Raw genomic sequence first — 16,769 nt, forward strand, 5'->3', positions numbered from 1 at the left:
GAATGTGAAAGTGTTCTCTAAAAACTGGTGTATTTAAATATTTGGTCTTCAGTGTTCTTTTGTGGACTGTGGAAACTTTATTTGGTAGAGCCTCAGTGAAAGGTATTAGTCACTGGATCAAGCTTTACATTTTGTAACATACATTTTATAACCTACTTTATGTCCATTCTGCTTTCTGACAGAATTCAAGGTGATATGCTGCCTCATGCTCCTGGCACCATTTCTTCCCTACCTTAATGGATCTTATTCCTCCCAAAGTCATGAGCCAAAGTAAAAACTTCTTCCTTGAATTGCTCCTTTTCAGATATTTGGTTACAACAAAGAAGAGATTAACGACAATACCTGTGTAGGTTTGTGCCAATTTCAACTTTGTGAGGTTTTAACAGCTTTTTTTAATGTTCACTGCTGGGATCTAAGACAGGCCTCTGAATTCATAGTTCATTCTTCCTCTTACTTTGTGTTAATCTATTACTCTTTGTAACTTTGAGCCAAGAAAATTATACTTCGACTGTGTTATATTTGGCAGGATAGAATACCTTGGAATCACACCTGTTGTGCTCAGAACTCTCTCCATGTAAGTACAAATTATTAATATCATTTAAATTATTTTACTTTGCTTTATTAAAGACAGGGTTTCTCTGTGTGTAACCCTGGATATTCTGGAACTCATTTTGTAGAACAGGTTGGTCTTGAACTCAGACATCCACCTGTCTCTGCCTCCTGAGTGTTGGGATTTAAGATGTGAACCACAACACCCAACTATGACTTCGAATTTTTATGACTTTTCCCCAAGATGGAATATCCTTCATTAATGCTGGGGGTCCATAATGTGGGAATCTGTGATATGAGGTCCCATAGAAGCTCACAGAACAAAGGGAATTCCTTACTTCTATAGTCTTTTTAAGTGAGAGGTCTCTGGCTAGAGACAAGGTCATAATTCAAGTGACTTCTGTGTAAAAGTCCTAGACAGTATAAAAAGCTGTAGCTTAGGTTGCTTCTGGCATGGAAGAAAACCAGAAAAGAGCATAGCTACTTTCCTCTATTGTGGCAATATCTGAGAACTAATATTCCACACTTCTTGCTTGTAAATAAAAACGAGGTAATTTAAAGGAATGTGGCTGAGAAGGAGATGGAACATGAGGGATTTTCGACCCTGATTTCACTTCTGTCTATTCATTATTGAACTGGAGCATGGTGGTGGGCCAAAGTCATGACTTCCTCTCTCCTTTTACTGTGCCTGATAGTTAATTGACAATCCCTGAATTAGGGGCTGTATCTGTATTCAGACAACAAAATGATAAACTTGAGTTCAACAGATATGGCAGATGTTGCCATGGAGGAGCTGAATTAATATATGGACTATAGAAGAGACAATAAGAGTCGAAATTATCATTACATAATACACATGATGACAGGTATGATCCAGGAGATTTATGAGGAACTTTGAAACCATTTCTTTCACTCTAATGACTGTTGTCTAATGCTAGAGGCATGGATCATTTATTCATTGACATGTCTTTTTACAACACAACACTGATTTACATAGAAGCATCATTCCTTTCCTAAAAAGAGGCAAAGCTACCACTTTCTACTGTATGGACATCTAAGACTATTATATCTTGAAATGTGATGCTGTCAATGAACATATTTGTCAATGATCATGAATTTTTTATGCTTTCAAAAGTTTCATTGATTGATAAACAATTGAAAATGGGCCATCCTTTTATTTGTGTACAAAGTAACACCAGTGAACATGGCTAAGTCATTAGAGGGACTGGAATAGCCATGCATGCTGGTACAAAAAGTAATACACATAGAAAGCTGTCATTCACCAGAGTGGTACTGATGTCTAAGTGATTGGAGATAAAAACACCTTTTGGTTTTAACTGAATAGGTGAAGTGAATTAAGAAAAATATAGATTATCAGAATTTGCACCTATCATTTAAAAGTGGCTAGACTCAGAATCAACATGAAAATTTCAGTTTCAGATGGGACAGAGTTCATGACAGCCCCTTGTATAGTATGCCATTGATAACTTCAAATATATCAATTTCAACTTTTGGTGTTGGTCACTAGAAAATGTTTTGAGCATTTTATCTGAAGGACTTTCTCCACAGTACAGAGTACAGACTGAAAGGTGGACAGCAGAAAGGGAAATCTCTCATCCAATTATCTTTGAACTAAAGTTTGAACTCTAGCAGATGTCACAGGAGTAGGCAGAGTCAGCTGAAAGGTGACTCAGAATGTGACTCCACTGTGAATAGACCAAGGAATAAACATCTTTCTGGTTTGAGTGTGAGGGTGTATTGTCCTTGAGGTTCAGGAATTGATTTTATCTTGGAAAAATTAGTATAAAAACTAAGAACCAGGAATTTATCAGCAGTGATGGTGATGGGGAGGACTGGATAGATTCCTAGCCAGGAGGCTAGGTTATTTAGCAGTTAGTTTTTCAAGTAGACTAGTCTCTGAGGATCAGGCGAGATTATTAATTGGGAGCAGATTTTGGTAGGAGATAAGAAGTAGTATATCTTATAAGTAAGGTAAATAGCTGGTAAGTACAGTAGCCCATGAGCATGCCTGTAAGGTTTGAAACTTTGTAGAAGAGGTCTTAGTCATTGGCTCTAAAATGATGAAACTAATGATAACCTTCATCTTGGTTAAGCAAACAAGTACCATTTGGTGAGGACTCACATAATAAAAGACAAAGGAATGAAATATAGTGGAGCTGATCATGGAAGATGAGAGAAATTTATGCCTAAACTTTCACTCAATTACCTGATTTTAGAAGTTCTTCTGCCTATAAATATCTATGGATGATATTACACAGATGAAACCACATCAATCCTGTTGATATGATAACTATAGAAGTTTCCATCTTTCAGTTTTTCTTAGGACAGACATCTTGTTTGAAGGCAAAGAAGCAACAGGGGGTAAGATGATGTTCTCTGAGTGATCACAACTATTGATTTTCAATTTTTTATTTATCATTCGTATGCTGTTCTTCTCCATGTGAAGTATTTAGGAATAATTATGAATTGTTTCTAGACTCAAGGCCCATATACTGACGTAAAAATAGTATATAGTCAGCAACATTTGGCATTATGAGCACATCAGTTTCTTTTGTCTTCTTTCTTCCTCTTTTGCTCTTTCCCTTCCTTCCTTCCTTCCTTCCTTCCTTCCTTCCTTCCTTCCTTCCTTCCTTCCTTCCTTCCTTCCTTCCTTCTTTTGGATACAAGGTGTTATTGGAGTCCAAGTTATTCTGACACTCACTATTAGTCCACCTCAAACTCATAACGATCCTCCTGCCTCAGCCTGACATTGCTAAGATTATAAGTATGAGCTACTGTCTTGTTGATTACTGATTCTTAAGGAAAAATTCATTGCTTAAAGCTTTCACTTTATTTGTCCTCTTCTATTTCACGAATGTTCCCGATTTACTTACATTGATCCCTCTTCTTTCTATCAATTAAGCATGAGAGAGTTCCTGGTTTAGTTTAGACCATTCTTTTGTTTTCATTCTGGCTTGGCCAGAATGTTCCTATATAGTCTTATATATGTCCCTATATAGTCTTAAACATATTCATTATTCTAAGGATACTTTAACTTTTATTTCTAATCCATACTTCTCTCATCTTCAAATTTATATCAAAGTGCTAGTATCTCAATTTGACATCTCAGACTACAGTCTGAGTTCTTTCCTGCAACCCTTGGCCCTCTGTATCTACTTCCTAAGTAAGTGTAACTACCATTCTTTGAAATCCTAAATACCCAAGAGCTTGGCCATTTCATATAACAAACGTGGATAGAATGTTAAGAAAGTAGCCCATGAGTGGAGAGAGGGAAAGATGTAGGCATTGACTATAAATAACATGTGAATAATTCCAGGAACAAACAAAATTCAAACAGAGCTTATACTTTCCAAAGGATTTTGCTATTTACCTGCCAATAGAAACTTGCTTTGATGCCAGGTATGAAAATTCTGTAAAATAAAACCTGATTACCTTATCTTAACGGATTTTTATGGCCTTAGAATATGGGGAAAAGGGTATTAAGCAAGTGAGTACTTTGTGTAACTGTGGACTTCACCTCCTGCTAGGAGGAAAAGCATTAAAAGCAGAGTCTGTAATAAAGAGCTGTTGATTTACAAATCAGTCATATATACATTGCAATAAGTAATTTCTATGAGAAAACCCTTGTGATTACTAGGTACAGAAATGTTCTATAAAGCCAATGAAGACCCTGCCGGATCAGTACTGAAGGCAAACATATCCAAGTTAGTTTTCATCATGGGTGAGTGTGTAATCAGATATAGAGCCTCTTTCTTTCTTTCTTTCTTTCTTTCTTTCTTTCTTTCTTTCTTTCTTTCTTTCTTTCTTTCTTTCTTTCTTTCTTTCTTTCTTTCTTTCTTATGACACTTGTATGTATATGATGGCTGGGAAGAACACTTGCTATAGAATTTGGGAACTTTCCTTGTGAGGACAATTTCTCCCAGTCTTAGCATCACAGTTAACTGTAATTCATTGTATAGAGGTGAGACCAGGTGCAACTTTCCCCTTTTGTGTTAGCATTTATATTACTGTCCTTGTTCAGGAAGCGATGTTGATGATACTTAGTTGGTGTATCTTATTTGACATTTTTAGGTGAGAAAATCTCACAGCAACCTCCCTGTTCTCCTGGCTCTTAGAATCTTTCTGCTACATTTTTTACTTTTAATTCTAGGACTCAAGATGTTGAGGCAGAAGGAACTCCAGGCCATGGGCAGGCCATGGCTAAAGTAAGACCTTGTCAAAAGAAAACATACTATGTTTAAGTTGTGTGAAATCATCTTGAGTTTTACTTCATTGTTCTTCTGGCATCGTTACAAAATGCTTTGCCACATTCTTCTTAATGAACATCCCAATGCTCTAGGAGAAACCCAATTCTCTGCTTTAAATGATGCTTTGCATGTTATAAGGCTAAACTCATCCAATCTGTGGGAGAAGAGGCAATTTGAACATGTGGTCAGTTTGTCTTCTATAACTTTTATATTCAACAATAAACATTACATGGAAAGTAAAAAACAGGGTTATTGGTAGTTCTGAGTAGTAAAAGAAAAATTTTAAGATCATTACTAGGGATGTAACTATCTATAATAAGTAAGATGGCCACAAGACTTTTGAATTAGTTCCTAGAGTACAGCAGGTAAATGAATGTTCTCTTTCCAGGTCTCAATCTCCTACTGAATGCTCAAATGGGTAAGTCATTGACTACCTGTTTTATTATCAGCAAACCTCAGATCTCCATAAATTACTTATAATCCACTATTCTGCTTAATATACACTATTATTAAATTATATTATAATGTTTATTTTTGGAAAAAATTACCAGGAAATAATTTATACTTGGAAAGGAGAATGGTTCACTTTTTAGAGAGTTGACTATTTAGATCTGTTCTCACTGCTATCCGGTATAGCATGACCACTGGAGAGCTATAAACTAATGACTACCTAGCTCCAGATGACAGCTGGATCCCTGTTTTTTCTTCTAGGTAAACCGAACTCCCCCATTGTATTTTCCAAAACTGAACATAAGGCACTTTAAGTCAGGTACTATTCTCAAGATGGGCTCATCTTTGAGAGTGTTTACACTAATCACTTCTAAACAGAGATCAGTCATCTGAATCACAGGAAAGGAAGGAAGCAGGGTCAAACTATGAGCACAGGTCATTAGCACCAACAAAATGCTGTCATCCTTAACCCTCACCTCTCACAGGCTCTGCCTACCAGCTGATGTGTTACTTCAACAACTGGCCTCAGCATCAGCCAGATGTGGGAGGTATAAAGCTTGATGACATTGACCCTTGTCTGTGCACTCACCTAATCTATTCTTTTGCTGGGATTTGGGAAAACAACATCACCATGACCAAAAGGAAAGAATTGGATGAGTACAAAGATTTTAATGACTTAAAAAAGAGGTAAGAGAAAGAAGATATGTAATCTGGTGTCTGTGGAGTCAATAGTTACCACATATCAATGCTTCTTAATACTATAGGATTGATAGATTTAATGAAGATGCCCAGTTGATCCCTTTTATTTCAACCAAATGACATATATTTATGACAAAGATAGAAGTTTTGAAGTATTTATGTATTTTGAAATTGTTGTTCAGTAAAGTAAGATATGCATTGTCTTGATCACCTCTATAAAAGTTGTTACATATATTTATAGTGTCTGTAGATGTATATAAATGGTCATATGCATGCCACATGACATATATTGAAGTCAGAGAACAAGTTTCAGGAATTAGCTTTGTCCTTTCACCATGTGGTTACTGGGAAATGAAATGAGGTGATTAGCCTTGATGGCAAGTGTATTTAACAACTGAGATATCTTGCCTATCCTTGAACAGCTCTATTTTCACTAATACAACCTACTCTTTGGAATTTCTAAAATGTTGTTTATTATTATAAACTATAAGCACCATGTTGCATAAGTGTGGTATCTTGAAATTATGCTTCTTATATCAGTGAAATTTTATAATTTTTACATGTTTTCCTAACCTTCTTTCCCATGACTGGGTAATGATAACAAGTCTGGTTTAGACTTGAGTTCAAATACTCAAGAGTCCATTCCTGCACTGTGTTTTTCTGGATCTCTCCTACTTTTCTTAGTAACATGCACTCAATATTAATACATGCTGTTATAAATGACACATTTCATTCTATTGTTGAATTTTAATGCTTATCCATAATCATCTTTTTTGTCTACTAATTCACCTAAGGGTAGGAGATTTCATAGCTTGCATATTGTGAATTGTACACTGTCGGTGCCATGCCTTCAACACTTTGAATTCATATCCTTTGGAAAGGAATTAAATGACAATTATATTTGTTACTTTTCAAGGACTATTTATATTAATTTATATGTTGGTTGCATTAAAGCACATCTGTATAAATAGTTTCTAATTGACTTTTAAAAATAGATTTCCTTGACAATGTAGTTGTGTTTCATATTTTTATCACAGTAATCATACCAGGTGAAGACATTTCTATATGGTTTTAAGAAAATTATCTCTGGTTTGTACTATCTTAAAGTACTTTTGTTCATACCATTATCAGTGTTTTGTCCTGTTGTAAAGAAATGTGTAGTCAAAGTTTTAGCCTATTTTTCACTCAGGATGTTTTTTGATCATTTAGAACTTTTGATTCATGATATATATTTGTTATTAACCTTTCACGAGGTATACAGTTTTAAAATATTTTCTCCCATACACTACTGTATCTTCTTATTCTGTTGATTGTGTCAGCTTTGTTGTAAGAATCTGTAGTATGACATAATCCCATTTATCATCCTCTGCTGCCTATGTGGTGGGGCATCTTTATGAAAAATCACTGTTCAGGCCACATTTTTGGAGCTTTATCCATGTTTCTTTCAGGTAGTGTTATTATTTCACACCTTACATTTTTATCTTTAACTTACTTTAGTTTCTTTCTACATTTAGTGAGAAACACTGTTCCAAAATCATAATTCTACCTGCAGATAAGTATATATGTAACAACATGTCACCTATGATATGTGCTTAATATTTTAAAAATTAGCTATTTTCTTCCATTCTTTGTGTATTTAATCACTCAAAAACTCCATTATCTCAGTAAATTGCACAAAGAAGGAGGAGATTGAACATTCTATAAATTAGAAACCAAATAGTTCAATTGATAATCAGAAGAATTTTCTACATTTTAATAAAAATATCTTTTGTGAAAAATAAACAATCCCTGGTATGGTGGAATTTGCATATCTGTTCCGTTTATTCACACATAAGACAAAAAATAAGGCAACTACTACCATGATCAATTGTACTATCATAAATATGGTTAGAAATTAAGCTGTTATTTATACTGGGAATATGAACTTTTTGATTTCTTGAGTCAAAGATTACCTGTTAGTATGTGAGTCCCTATGCCAGAACAACAGAACCAGAATCAAGTAGAAAAAGAGATGATGCACTCAAATCTTTAGTGTTTTCTTTTCATGAAAGATGCACTTTGGAAATTGATAGATTAAAAGCACTATTTCCAAGAGTCTGAGTATTTCTAATGCATTGAAATTGTACTAATTATCATAGAGACTAAAACCACAATATTTCAAATAAGATTTTATTTCATTGAGCAGGGATATGAGTTGATTGTCCTTCTGAGTTGTAGGTACTAGAAATATTGCCCAGTACATTCTTTGTATGAAATTTGGAGGAGGAGCATTGGGAAGAGTTGGAATGAGGAGAGTAAGGGGTGGTAGAGATGTAGATACAGGGCTCATGTAGGATATATATATTCCTAAATAGTTTTATGCATATGTGTCAATAATAACAATTAGTGGACAAAGAGGTCATACATTTGAAGCAGACTGTGGGAAGATACATATGGGAGGGTTTAGAGGGAGGAATATTATAATTCTATTATAATTTTGAAAGTAAAAAATATAGCTTCTAAAAATTTGTACTTTAGTTTGCCCAAGTTACTTTGATGTTGTATAAGATTATGGCAACACAAAGATTGTAATAAAATTTTATTAATGGAAAAATTGTTCAAAAGTTTACTGTATAATATGAAGACAAGATTAAATCATAAGAACAGGCATAATACCACAAACAGATCCATTTCAAATAGAAGGACCCATGGAATTTGAAATTTCTCTTTTCTTTTGCTTTAAAGAAATAACAAGCTGAAAACACTCCTGTCTATTGGTTGCTGGAACTTCGGAGATGGCTCGTAAGTCCTCTCCAGAGAGATTATTCATTCACATTCTATTGAAGACAATCTAGAGTAGCATGATTTCTGTCTCATTTTCCTACACAGTTTTAAATAGAGTATTAAGAGTGTCTACTAAGTGAACATGTTAACTAAATAAATGTCTACAATGGACCTTCAATACTAACTAAAAGACACTGGGATGACTAGAGTATATTTCATATGTTTAAATGTTTGGATTAATATTCTGGCAATTCATCCCCTAATATTTAGTTACCCATTTCATAACAGATATCCCTCTTCAAGGAACTCAGAACACAAAACCAGATGAACAACTGGTATACTTTTGTTCATTGTTTCCAAAAGAAAGGAAAGAAAATGTATATGTATAATCAGTAAGACTTCTTTGAGAGTACATGAATTTGGGATCTAGTTGAAGACTAAACACACTGATATGTTAGTTGAATTCAAAACAAAGACAGCTGCATTCAATACATAGAACATTAGAGTCAGCAGCAATAAAATAAATAGAAAGTAGACCAAAAGCAGAGATTGTACTTGGATACCCTGAGAATCACAGAGACTTAATCTGGGGGATAGGTCCTGATGAAAGGCTCAGAGGCAGATATTAATGAATAAAACAACTTTATCTCAGTGTGTTTACATTCCGAAAGCATTATTATGATTTCTTTGGGTTCCTTTAGTTTTATCACCATGGTGTCCACTCCTGAGAACCGCCACTCTTTCATTACTTCAATCATAAAGTTCCTGCGAAAGTATGGATTTGATGGGCTTAATTTGGCTTGGCAGTATCCTGGCTGTTATGGAAGCCCTCCTAGGGACAAACATCTCTTTACTATCCTGATGCAGGTAAAGAAAGCAGGAATAAATACCTTTTTTTATTCCTAAAATATTTGAATTTTTGTCTTTCTAAGGGGAATTATTATATGACAAAACTAAAGATAAATTTAGATTTATAAATTATTATCATTGCAAAAAAATCCTTAAATATCATTACTTCATTCGATAAGGTAAATGCTAGTTATTTTAACCACATGTAGTTTACAAAACACAAGATTTATTTATATTGGTATTACATATATGGGTCTTTTGCCTAAATGTATGCCTACACACCAGGAAAGGGCCTCAGATCACATTGAGTACAGTTATAGACAATTTTGAACCACCATATGTATCCTGGGAATTGAAACCCTGGACAAGCCAGTGATCTTAACTGCTGAGCCACATCTTTCACACCTGACCACATGACTTTTAAGACCTGTAATTCATTTCAACTTCACATTTTTCATTAGTTAATGTTGATACCACAAGTATTACACACAGAGAGAGAGAGAGAGAGAGAGAGAGAGAGAGAGAGAGAGAGAGAGAGAGAGAGAGAGAGAGAGAGAGAGAGAGAGATACATATAGTGGAGTAACAATATAAGGGAGGTGGAAAATATAGTATTCCACCTAAGACTGTATGCTACCAAATACAACCCTCCAATAACAGAAATGAGAAATATCTTTTTGAGTTGTTGGCCAATGGAGTCCTATAGAGCTCCCAGATATTGTAGACCATTGCTAATTCTATTCATTACCCTTTACAACTTGATGGCAAAACACTTTTAGTGAATATACCACATACTTGAGTCATACAACATAGAGAAATATAGATAGTACTCACATGGAACATTTTTTTCTGTTGGGTAGTATTCATAGTGCTTGAAGGTGCTATACAAACTATCAGAGGAAAAAACTAATCATTAATGTCACCTAGCTATGAATCATGCAAGCTACACTAATGACCTATATTCAAGTTATTCCCAGTAATGCAATGTTAAAGGAGTAATTGGACACTTTTGGACTGCATTTAGAATCTGTTTCATTAGAAAGAACCCACACCTGACAATGAGATAAGAACCTGAGTAAATAGGCCATGGTTCCTAGGAGAAAACAGACTAAAATTATTCCACTAAATGAACATAGCAACAAAGTGATTCCTAATGACATATTGCTATGCCTATAGGTTGGTGAATAATTTACCCCTCGTCAGAGAAGCTTCTGTTTTCAGTAGAAGAGTAAATAACACAGAAAGCCACAAATGGAGAGGACAATTTTTATTTTATAACTCAGGAGTGGCAGATAATTTTGAAAAAAAACAGTTTTTTAGACACAAGGTAACACACATATGAATACATGTGTCATAGAGATTGTGATAGCATGCACAAGAGCAGAACAAGCTCAAACCAGACAAAATTTCAGCAAAAAAGGTGAAGTTGGCATAAAATCCCATCCTTGGACAAATGACTACATGTAATGAATTGCAAATAGAAGAGAGACAATATATTGTTTTAAATTATGTGTTACTGGCTATATCAACCATATTACAAGGTAAGCTCCATGTTCAAGAGTAGATAGTCCATAAAAACTGACCTGTAAAATTTATTTTTCTTAGAGTAAAAGAGTTCATGATCTTCGATTAGTAGGAAGGTACAGGAGAATTAGGGAGAAGTTGAGGGAGGGAATTAATATGTTTAAAATACATTGTATGCATATTTTAAAAGAATAAATAAAAATGTTAAAATCCAATGAATGCATAATATTTTTGATGAATAACATGATAAAGGAATGCAAAGCATAAAATGATACAGTATATTTAAACAAATGTTCATGGAATATGAAAAAGTGATTCCCAAAGTATTATTTTTTTCTATTGCTAGAATAAAATACCATGACCAACACAACTTATAGAAGTGTTTATTTTGCTTGAAGATCTAGAGAGTTAGACAGCATAAAAGTAAGCAGTAAGAATGGTAGCTGGAACAATATTTTGAGAGCTCACAGTTTGAACCATAACATGGAACTGCAAGTGCAAAATAGAGGTAGACATTTTTTAAATCTCAAAGTCCTCCCCATCTGTGACTTTCTTCCTCTAGTAAGGTTGTACTATGTTAACTTCTTCAAATACATCACTGACTAGGGACATGTTCAAATTACCAAGGCTATGGGGGATTTTCTCATTCAATTCACTACAGTACATAAAATGCTTTCTCTCAGTGATGAAAATAGTCTGGTACTATGCAACTAAGGATAAATAGTGATTTCATGTATGAAACAGATGAATCTATGAGAACATTTTTACTACTTTGAAAAGTTCATAAAATGTGTTTTGATCATATTTGCTCCTTGCCAACTCCTTTAAAATTCTCTTACTACAAAAATAAATTTGTGTTCTATTTTTAAAAAATCTATCTAGTCCAATGTTTGCTGCCCACGTGTTCTTGGAAGTGGCCTTCAATTGGAGCATGATCAATCTCTTAGTGTTTACACTCTGTCTAAATAGCTCTCCATGCCAGAATTTTGTCTGGCTTATACTTATATATGTTGTATGAATATTGTCACAATTTCTATGAATTAATATATGTATCTGTATTTATGTGTTCAGAAACATTGTTTCCTTATGGTTATCTACCATCTCTGGTTAATATAACTTTTAAAGTCATAAAAAGTTCATCTATTGAGCAGATGAAAGCAAATTTCTATACAACTGAAAGCTGGATCCTGGGCATTAAAGCAAATGTAGTTCTAGAGCATGGTGATCCAGGGATGCATTGATGGACATCTAAGACATTTACAGTGGTTTTGAATGTCTGCTAACTTTTTGTGTAACTTTGGGAAAAAAATCTCTATTACCTATGAATAATAGGCATGCGTCAAGTTTATTAACATCATTTACCCCAATGGCTTTATTGAAATGTTGACATACTAATGTACAATAAAATATGTAAAAGTACTTTATCATGTATTTTATTTAAGGAGCTAAAATAATTGCAAACATACTGTGTTATACCTTATTACTCTATAGGAAATACGTAAAGCTTTTGAAAAAGAGGTGAGCAAGAACAAAAAGCCCAGGCTGATGGTCACTGCTGCAGTTGCTGGTGTTATCTCCACAATCCAATTTGGGTATGGGATCCCCCAACTGTCACAGTGAGTGATGTACCTGGCTCTGTACTACTATATTGTAAGCAGGTTTTTCTTTTTTAATTTATTTCTGGGATGTCCTACTGATTTAAGTTTTTGTTCAGAAATGCCATCTTTTGCTGGAGTAGCTGTGGATAAGAACCATAAAAATGATTTTATTCTGAGAGTGTCTACCAGCAACTGACTGAGAAAGATCCAGATATTCACAGTCAAACATCAAACTGAGGTCAGGGACTCCTATGGAAGAGTTAGGAGAAGAATTGAAGGAACTGAAGGGGATAGCAACTGTATAGGAAGACCAACAGTATCACCTAATCTGGATCCCTAGAATCTCACAGAGATTAGGCCACCAACCAAAGAGCAAACACAAGCTGTTCTGAAGTCCTCAACACATATGTATTAGCAGATTTCTTTGTCTGGTCTCAGTGGGGGAGGATGTGCCTAACTTTGTAGAGACTTGATGCCCCAGGGCTGGGGATGCTCAGGGGGTGCACCCTCTCAGTGATGAAGAGGGGGGTGGCAGTAAGAACTCTTCAAGAGGGGATTGGAAGGTGGCAACATTTGGGGTATAAATAAATAAAATAATTAATAATAAAAATAAAATATAAAAGAAATGCTTTTAAGTAATTTCCCCTAACATAGGTCCTTGGACTATATTCAAGTCATGACTTATGATCTCCATGGATCTTGGGATGGCTACACTGGAGAAAACAGTCCTCTCTATAAATCTCCAACTGAAACTGGAGTAAAGGCCTTTCACAATATAGTAAGATACTGCACAGATAAGTGATGCGATAAATCATATATAGGTTTAGGCAGAAAATCAACACAATCAAATCTCTTTGTTTATCAATCATGTCTCATTGACTTTAAATTCAAATTTATTGAAATGTTTTATAAGAAATCACCAGTTTTTAGGTTAATATGGAAATTTGAATGGTTTGAATAAATAGCAAACATAACTAATCATAGAAGGTCAGTGGGTTGAACATTATAGCTACTTTTTGCTACTGCAGAAATACATTATGGACAACTGGAAGAGCAAAGGGGCATCACCTGAGAAACTCATTGTTGGATTCCCAGCATATGGACACACCTTCATCCTGAGTGACTCCACTAAAACAGAAGTTGGTGCCCCTAGCAATCGTGGTGGCCATCCAGGACCCTACACAAAGAAAACTGGATTCTGGGCCTATCATGAGGTTAGTAGTTGGATGTACATGCTCTATAAATTTTATGTGCCTAAGTAGAAAAATGTGCTCACTCTGAGTGTTCATTCTGTCTTTTTCTGAACACTGAGTAGAATGCTATTTCAAGGACTTAAATTTTTTGTATCATAGCTTCCAGGTAACCAAAAGTGATAAGCATTTAATACCACATTGTTTTTTCAATTTCAAGACCACAGAGTTACATATATACATACATATATATATGTGTATATATATATACACATATATATATGTATGTATATATATACACACACACACACATATATATGTAACAAATATATATATATATATACACACACAAAAGTCTCAGAATACCATGGATTCCGAAAACAAACACTAAAATTTTTGGATGTTTCTGAACATTTAAAAGCATGGAGATATATCTCAGTTCTTCATTTCTTGCCAGAACATATACAGACCTGTCTTCAGTCCCCAGTATCACAGAAATAAAAATGGGCTCATAGTATGTAGTGATATATTATGAATGCATTTGGCAGGCACAGTGCCTCACACATTTACTCTATTCAAGACACAGAGGCAATAGTATCACCATTTTGAAGTGAGTCTATATAGATAGAGATCTTCTCTCAAACAAAAAAAAGGACTGGAGATGTAACTCATTGGTAAAGTCCTTATTTATCATTGGCAAGGCCTTGTGGGGGAATCTCTAGTACACAAAATAAAACAATCCAAAACATTAATTTGTAAGATTAGTTTCCTAGAAATCTAATCAATTACAGATTTGAGGTAAGCCTCATAGAGACAATAAAAAGAAGGAAATCAAATAAATATGCACATTTTTTCTTACATGGAATTAATATTTAAAGGATTTGAAATTCTTAACTTTTTAAAGATTTGCACATTCCTGAAAAATGGAGCCATTCAGGTCTGGAATGCTGCTCAGCAAGTGCCCTACGCCTTCCATGGCAATGAGTGGGTTGGCTATGACAATATCAAGAGCTTTCATATCAAGGTAAGGTTAGTTCCTTGGATTGCTGGACCCTGATTCTGAGTCCCAGGAAACAAAGTGACTCTCACTGTTATTTTTTTCTTACCCAGGCTCAGTGGCTTAAGCGGAACAACTTTGGAGGTGCCATGATTTGGGCCATTGGTATGGATGACTACACTGGTTCTTTCTGTGGTCAGGGCACATTTCCCCTGACTTCCACCCTGAAGAAAACCCTCAAAGTGCACAGTGCAAGTAAGTGATAGTAAGAGTATGCAGAAGGTGTATAAGCTTCCTTTATCAGCTCAAAGAAAGCCTTAAAATGCCAGATACTGTTCCAGTGAGATTCTTACTATTTCTCTAACTGCTAACCACCATTCCAGCAATTTTATATTCCATAGGAAATCAGGACTCCTTAGTTTTTTGTTTTCTTATTTGTTTCTACATGAGATAGGCACCCTAGTAAGGTTTAATGGGTATCCCTTACTAGTACTCTCATAAATCTAACCTATTATTCATGGGGATTACTATTTATTTCAGACTATTTTTTAAAATTTGTTTTTTAAAATGTATACACACTTATACAATATCCTCCAGAAAGGTTTTATATACACTGGGTGTCAGTGGCTATTTCTTAACTGACTTATATGGGAAATGTCTTAGGGTAGTATTGCTATGATGAAACACCATGACTAAAGCAACTTGGAAAGGAAAGGATTTATTTGGCTTAGACTTCCACTTCACTGTTGATCAAGGAAGCTAGAGCAGGAACTCCTGAAGAACAGGGATCTGGAGGCAGGAGTCAATTCAGAGGCCATAGAGGGGTGCTACTTATTGCCTTGTTCCCCATTGTTTCCTCAACCAGCTTTCTTATAAACCCAGGCCTACGGTTCCTGAGATGGCATGATCCACAATGGGTTTGGTCTCCCCCCTCCATCAATCAATAGTTAAGAAAATGCCCTAAGGCTTCTCTACATTATGGTCTTATAGAAGAATTTTCTTAACTGAGGTTCCCTCATCTCAGATGACTTTAGCTTTTGTCCAGTTGACATAAAATTACCCAACAAAGGGAGGTCAACTTTTTAAATTGTGACTTAGGCAGGCTTAATACAATAACTGCTTGTTATTTTTTATCTTAACTGATCAACCCTTGAGTTCATTGTACCAACACACCAGACCACTTCCCACTGCCCAGTTCTCTTGTTTTAGAGCAGCCAGTTTCCTCATATAAAATCATTGATCTGCTGTTTCTGCTGTATGTTTTAGGTTGCAATGTAACTGCTCTTTCAGCCAATGTGACTGGTAGCAGGAACAGCAGCTCTGGGGCATTGGAACCTGTGTTGCAACACAGTAGCAAATAACAGAAGTAGCATCTGGCACGGCCTGAAGGGAATCCCATTCCAGAACTGCCAGGAAGAATCTGTCTTCAAGAGCAGCCAACTTTGCAGAGCTAGACAGGGACATAATCTGCTACATTTCTTCTGGGGCTCTGCATGGTGTCTCTTGACCCTTTCTAGGACCATCTTACTTCTACTAATAAAATAAGCAGTCAGAACATGAGTAATTTTGGTTATTTTGTAATTCAGCAAAAAATACCTTGCATTATTTATTCTTTTAAAATATTTTATTTTTCTTTGTTAATTACACAGATATATACAATTCATTTGATCTTATCCATACCACATTACTTCACCCTCCCTCTCTTTGGGACATACAGATCTATCTTACTCCTGAATGGACGGTTAATTCTGAGCATTTATCCAGGGACAGACTTGGCAAGCCCAGTCTAGGGCTTGGGCTAGAACTTTGAAGCAGTTAAAACTTGACCCTACATTGGATAGAGGGGAGTATCCAAAATATACAAAGAACTCAAGAAGTTAGACT

At 35.2% G+C, this 16,769-nt stretch overlaps 1 protein-coding gene across 1 annotated transcript; it reads left to right on the top strand.

Moving 5' to 3' along the window:
- Positions 1-412: 412 nt before the first annotated feature.
- LOC110291528 (chitinase-like protein 3) lies at positions 413-16,420 on the top strand. The gene is made up of 13 exons (XM_021158726.2): positions 413-574; positions 2,884-2,931; positions 4,208-4,291; positions 5,206-5,235; positions 5,753-5,954; positions 8,691-8,747; positions 9,431-9,596; positions 12,592-12,716; positions 13,353-13,476; positions 13,727-13,912; positions 14,793-14,912; positions 14,999-15,140; positions 16,152-16,420. Exons 3-13 carry the CDS (start codon positions 4,216-4,218, stop codon positions 16,244-16,246), a joined length of 1,323 nt encoding a protein of 440 aa, XP_021014385.1. The 5' UTR covers positions 413-574; positions 2,884-2,931; positions 4,208-4,215; the 3' UTR covers positions 16,247-16,420.
- The last annotated feature ends 349 nt before the right edge of the window (positions 16,421-16,769 follow it).

The sequence above is a fragment of the Mus caroli genome, unplaced genomic scaffold (genome assembly GCF_978045245.1).
Source record: "Mus caroli unplaced genomic scaffold, Mus_caroli_1 scaffold_3, whole genome shotgun sequence".
In the NCBI taxonomy this organism is placed as follows: domain Eukaryota; kingdom Metazoa; phylum Chordata; class Mammalia; order Rodentia; family Muridae; genus Mus; species Mus caroli.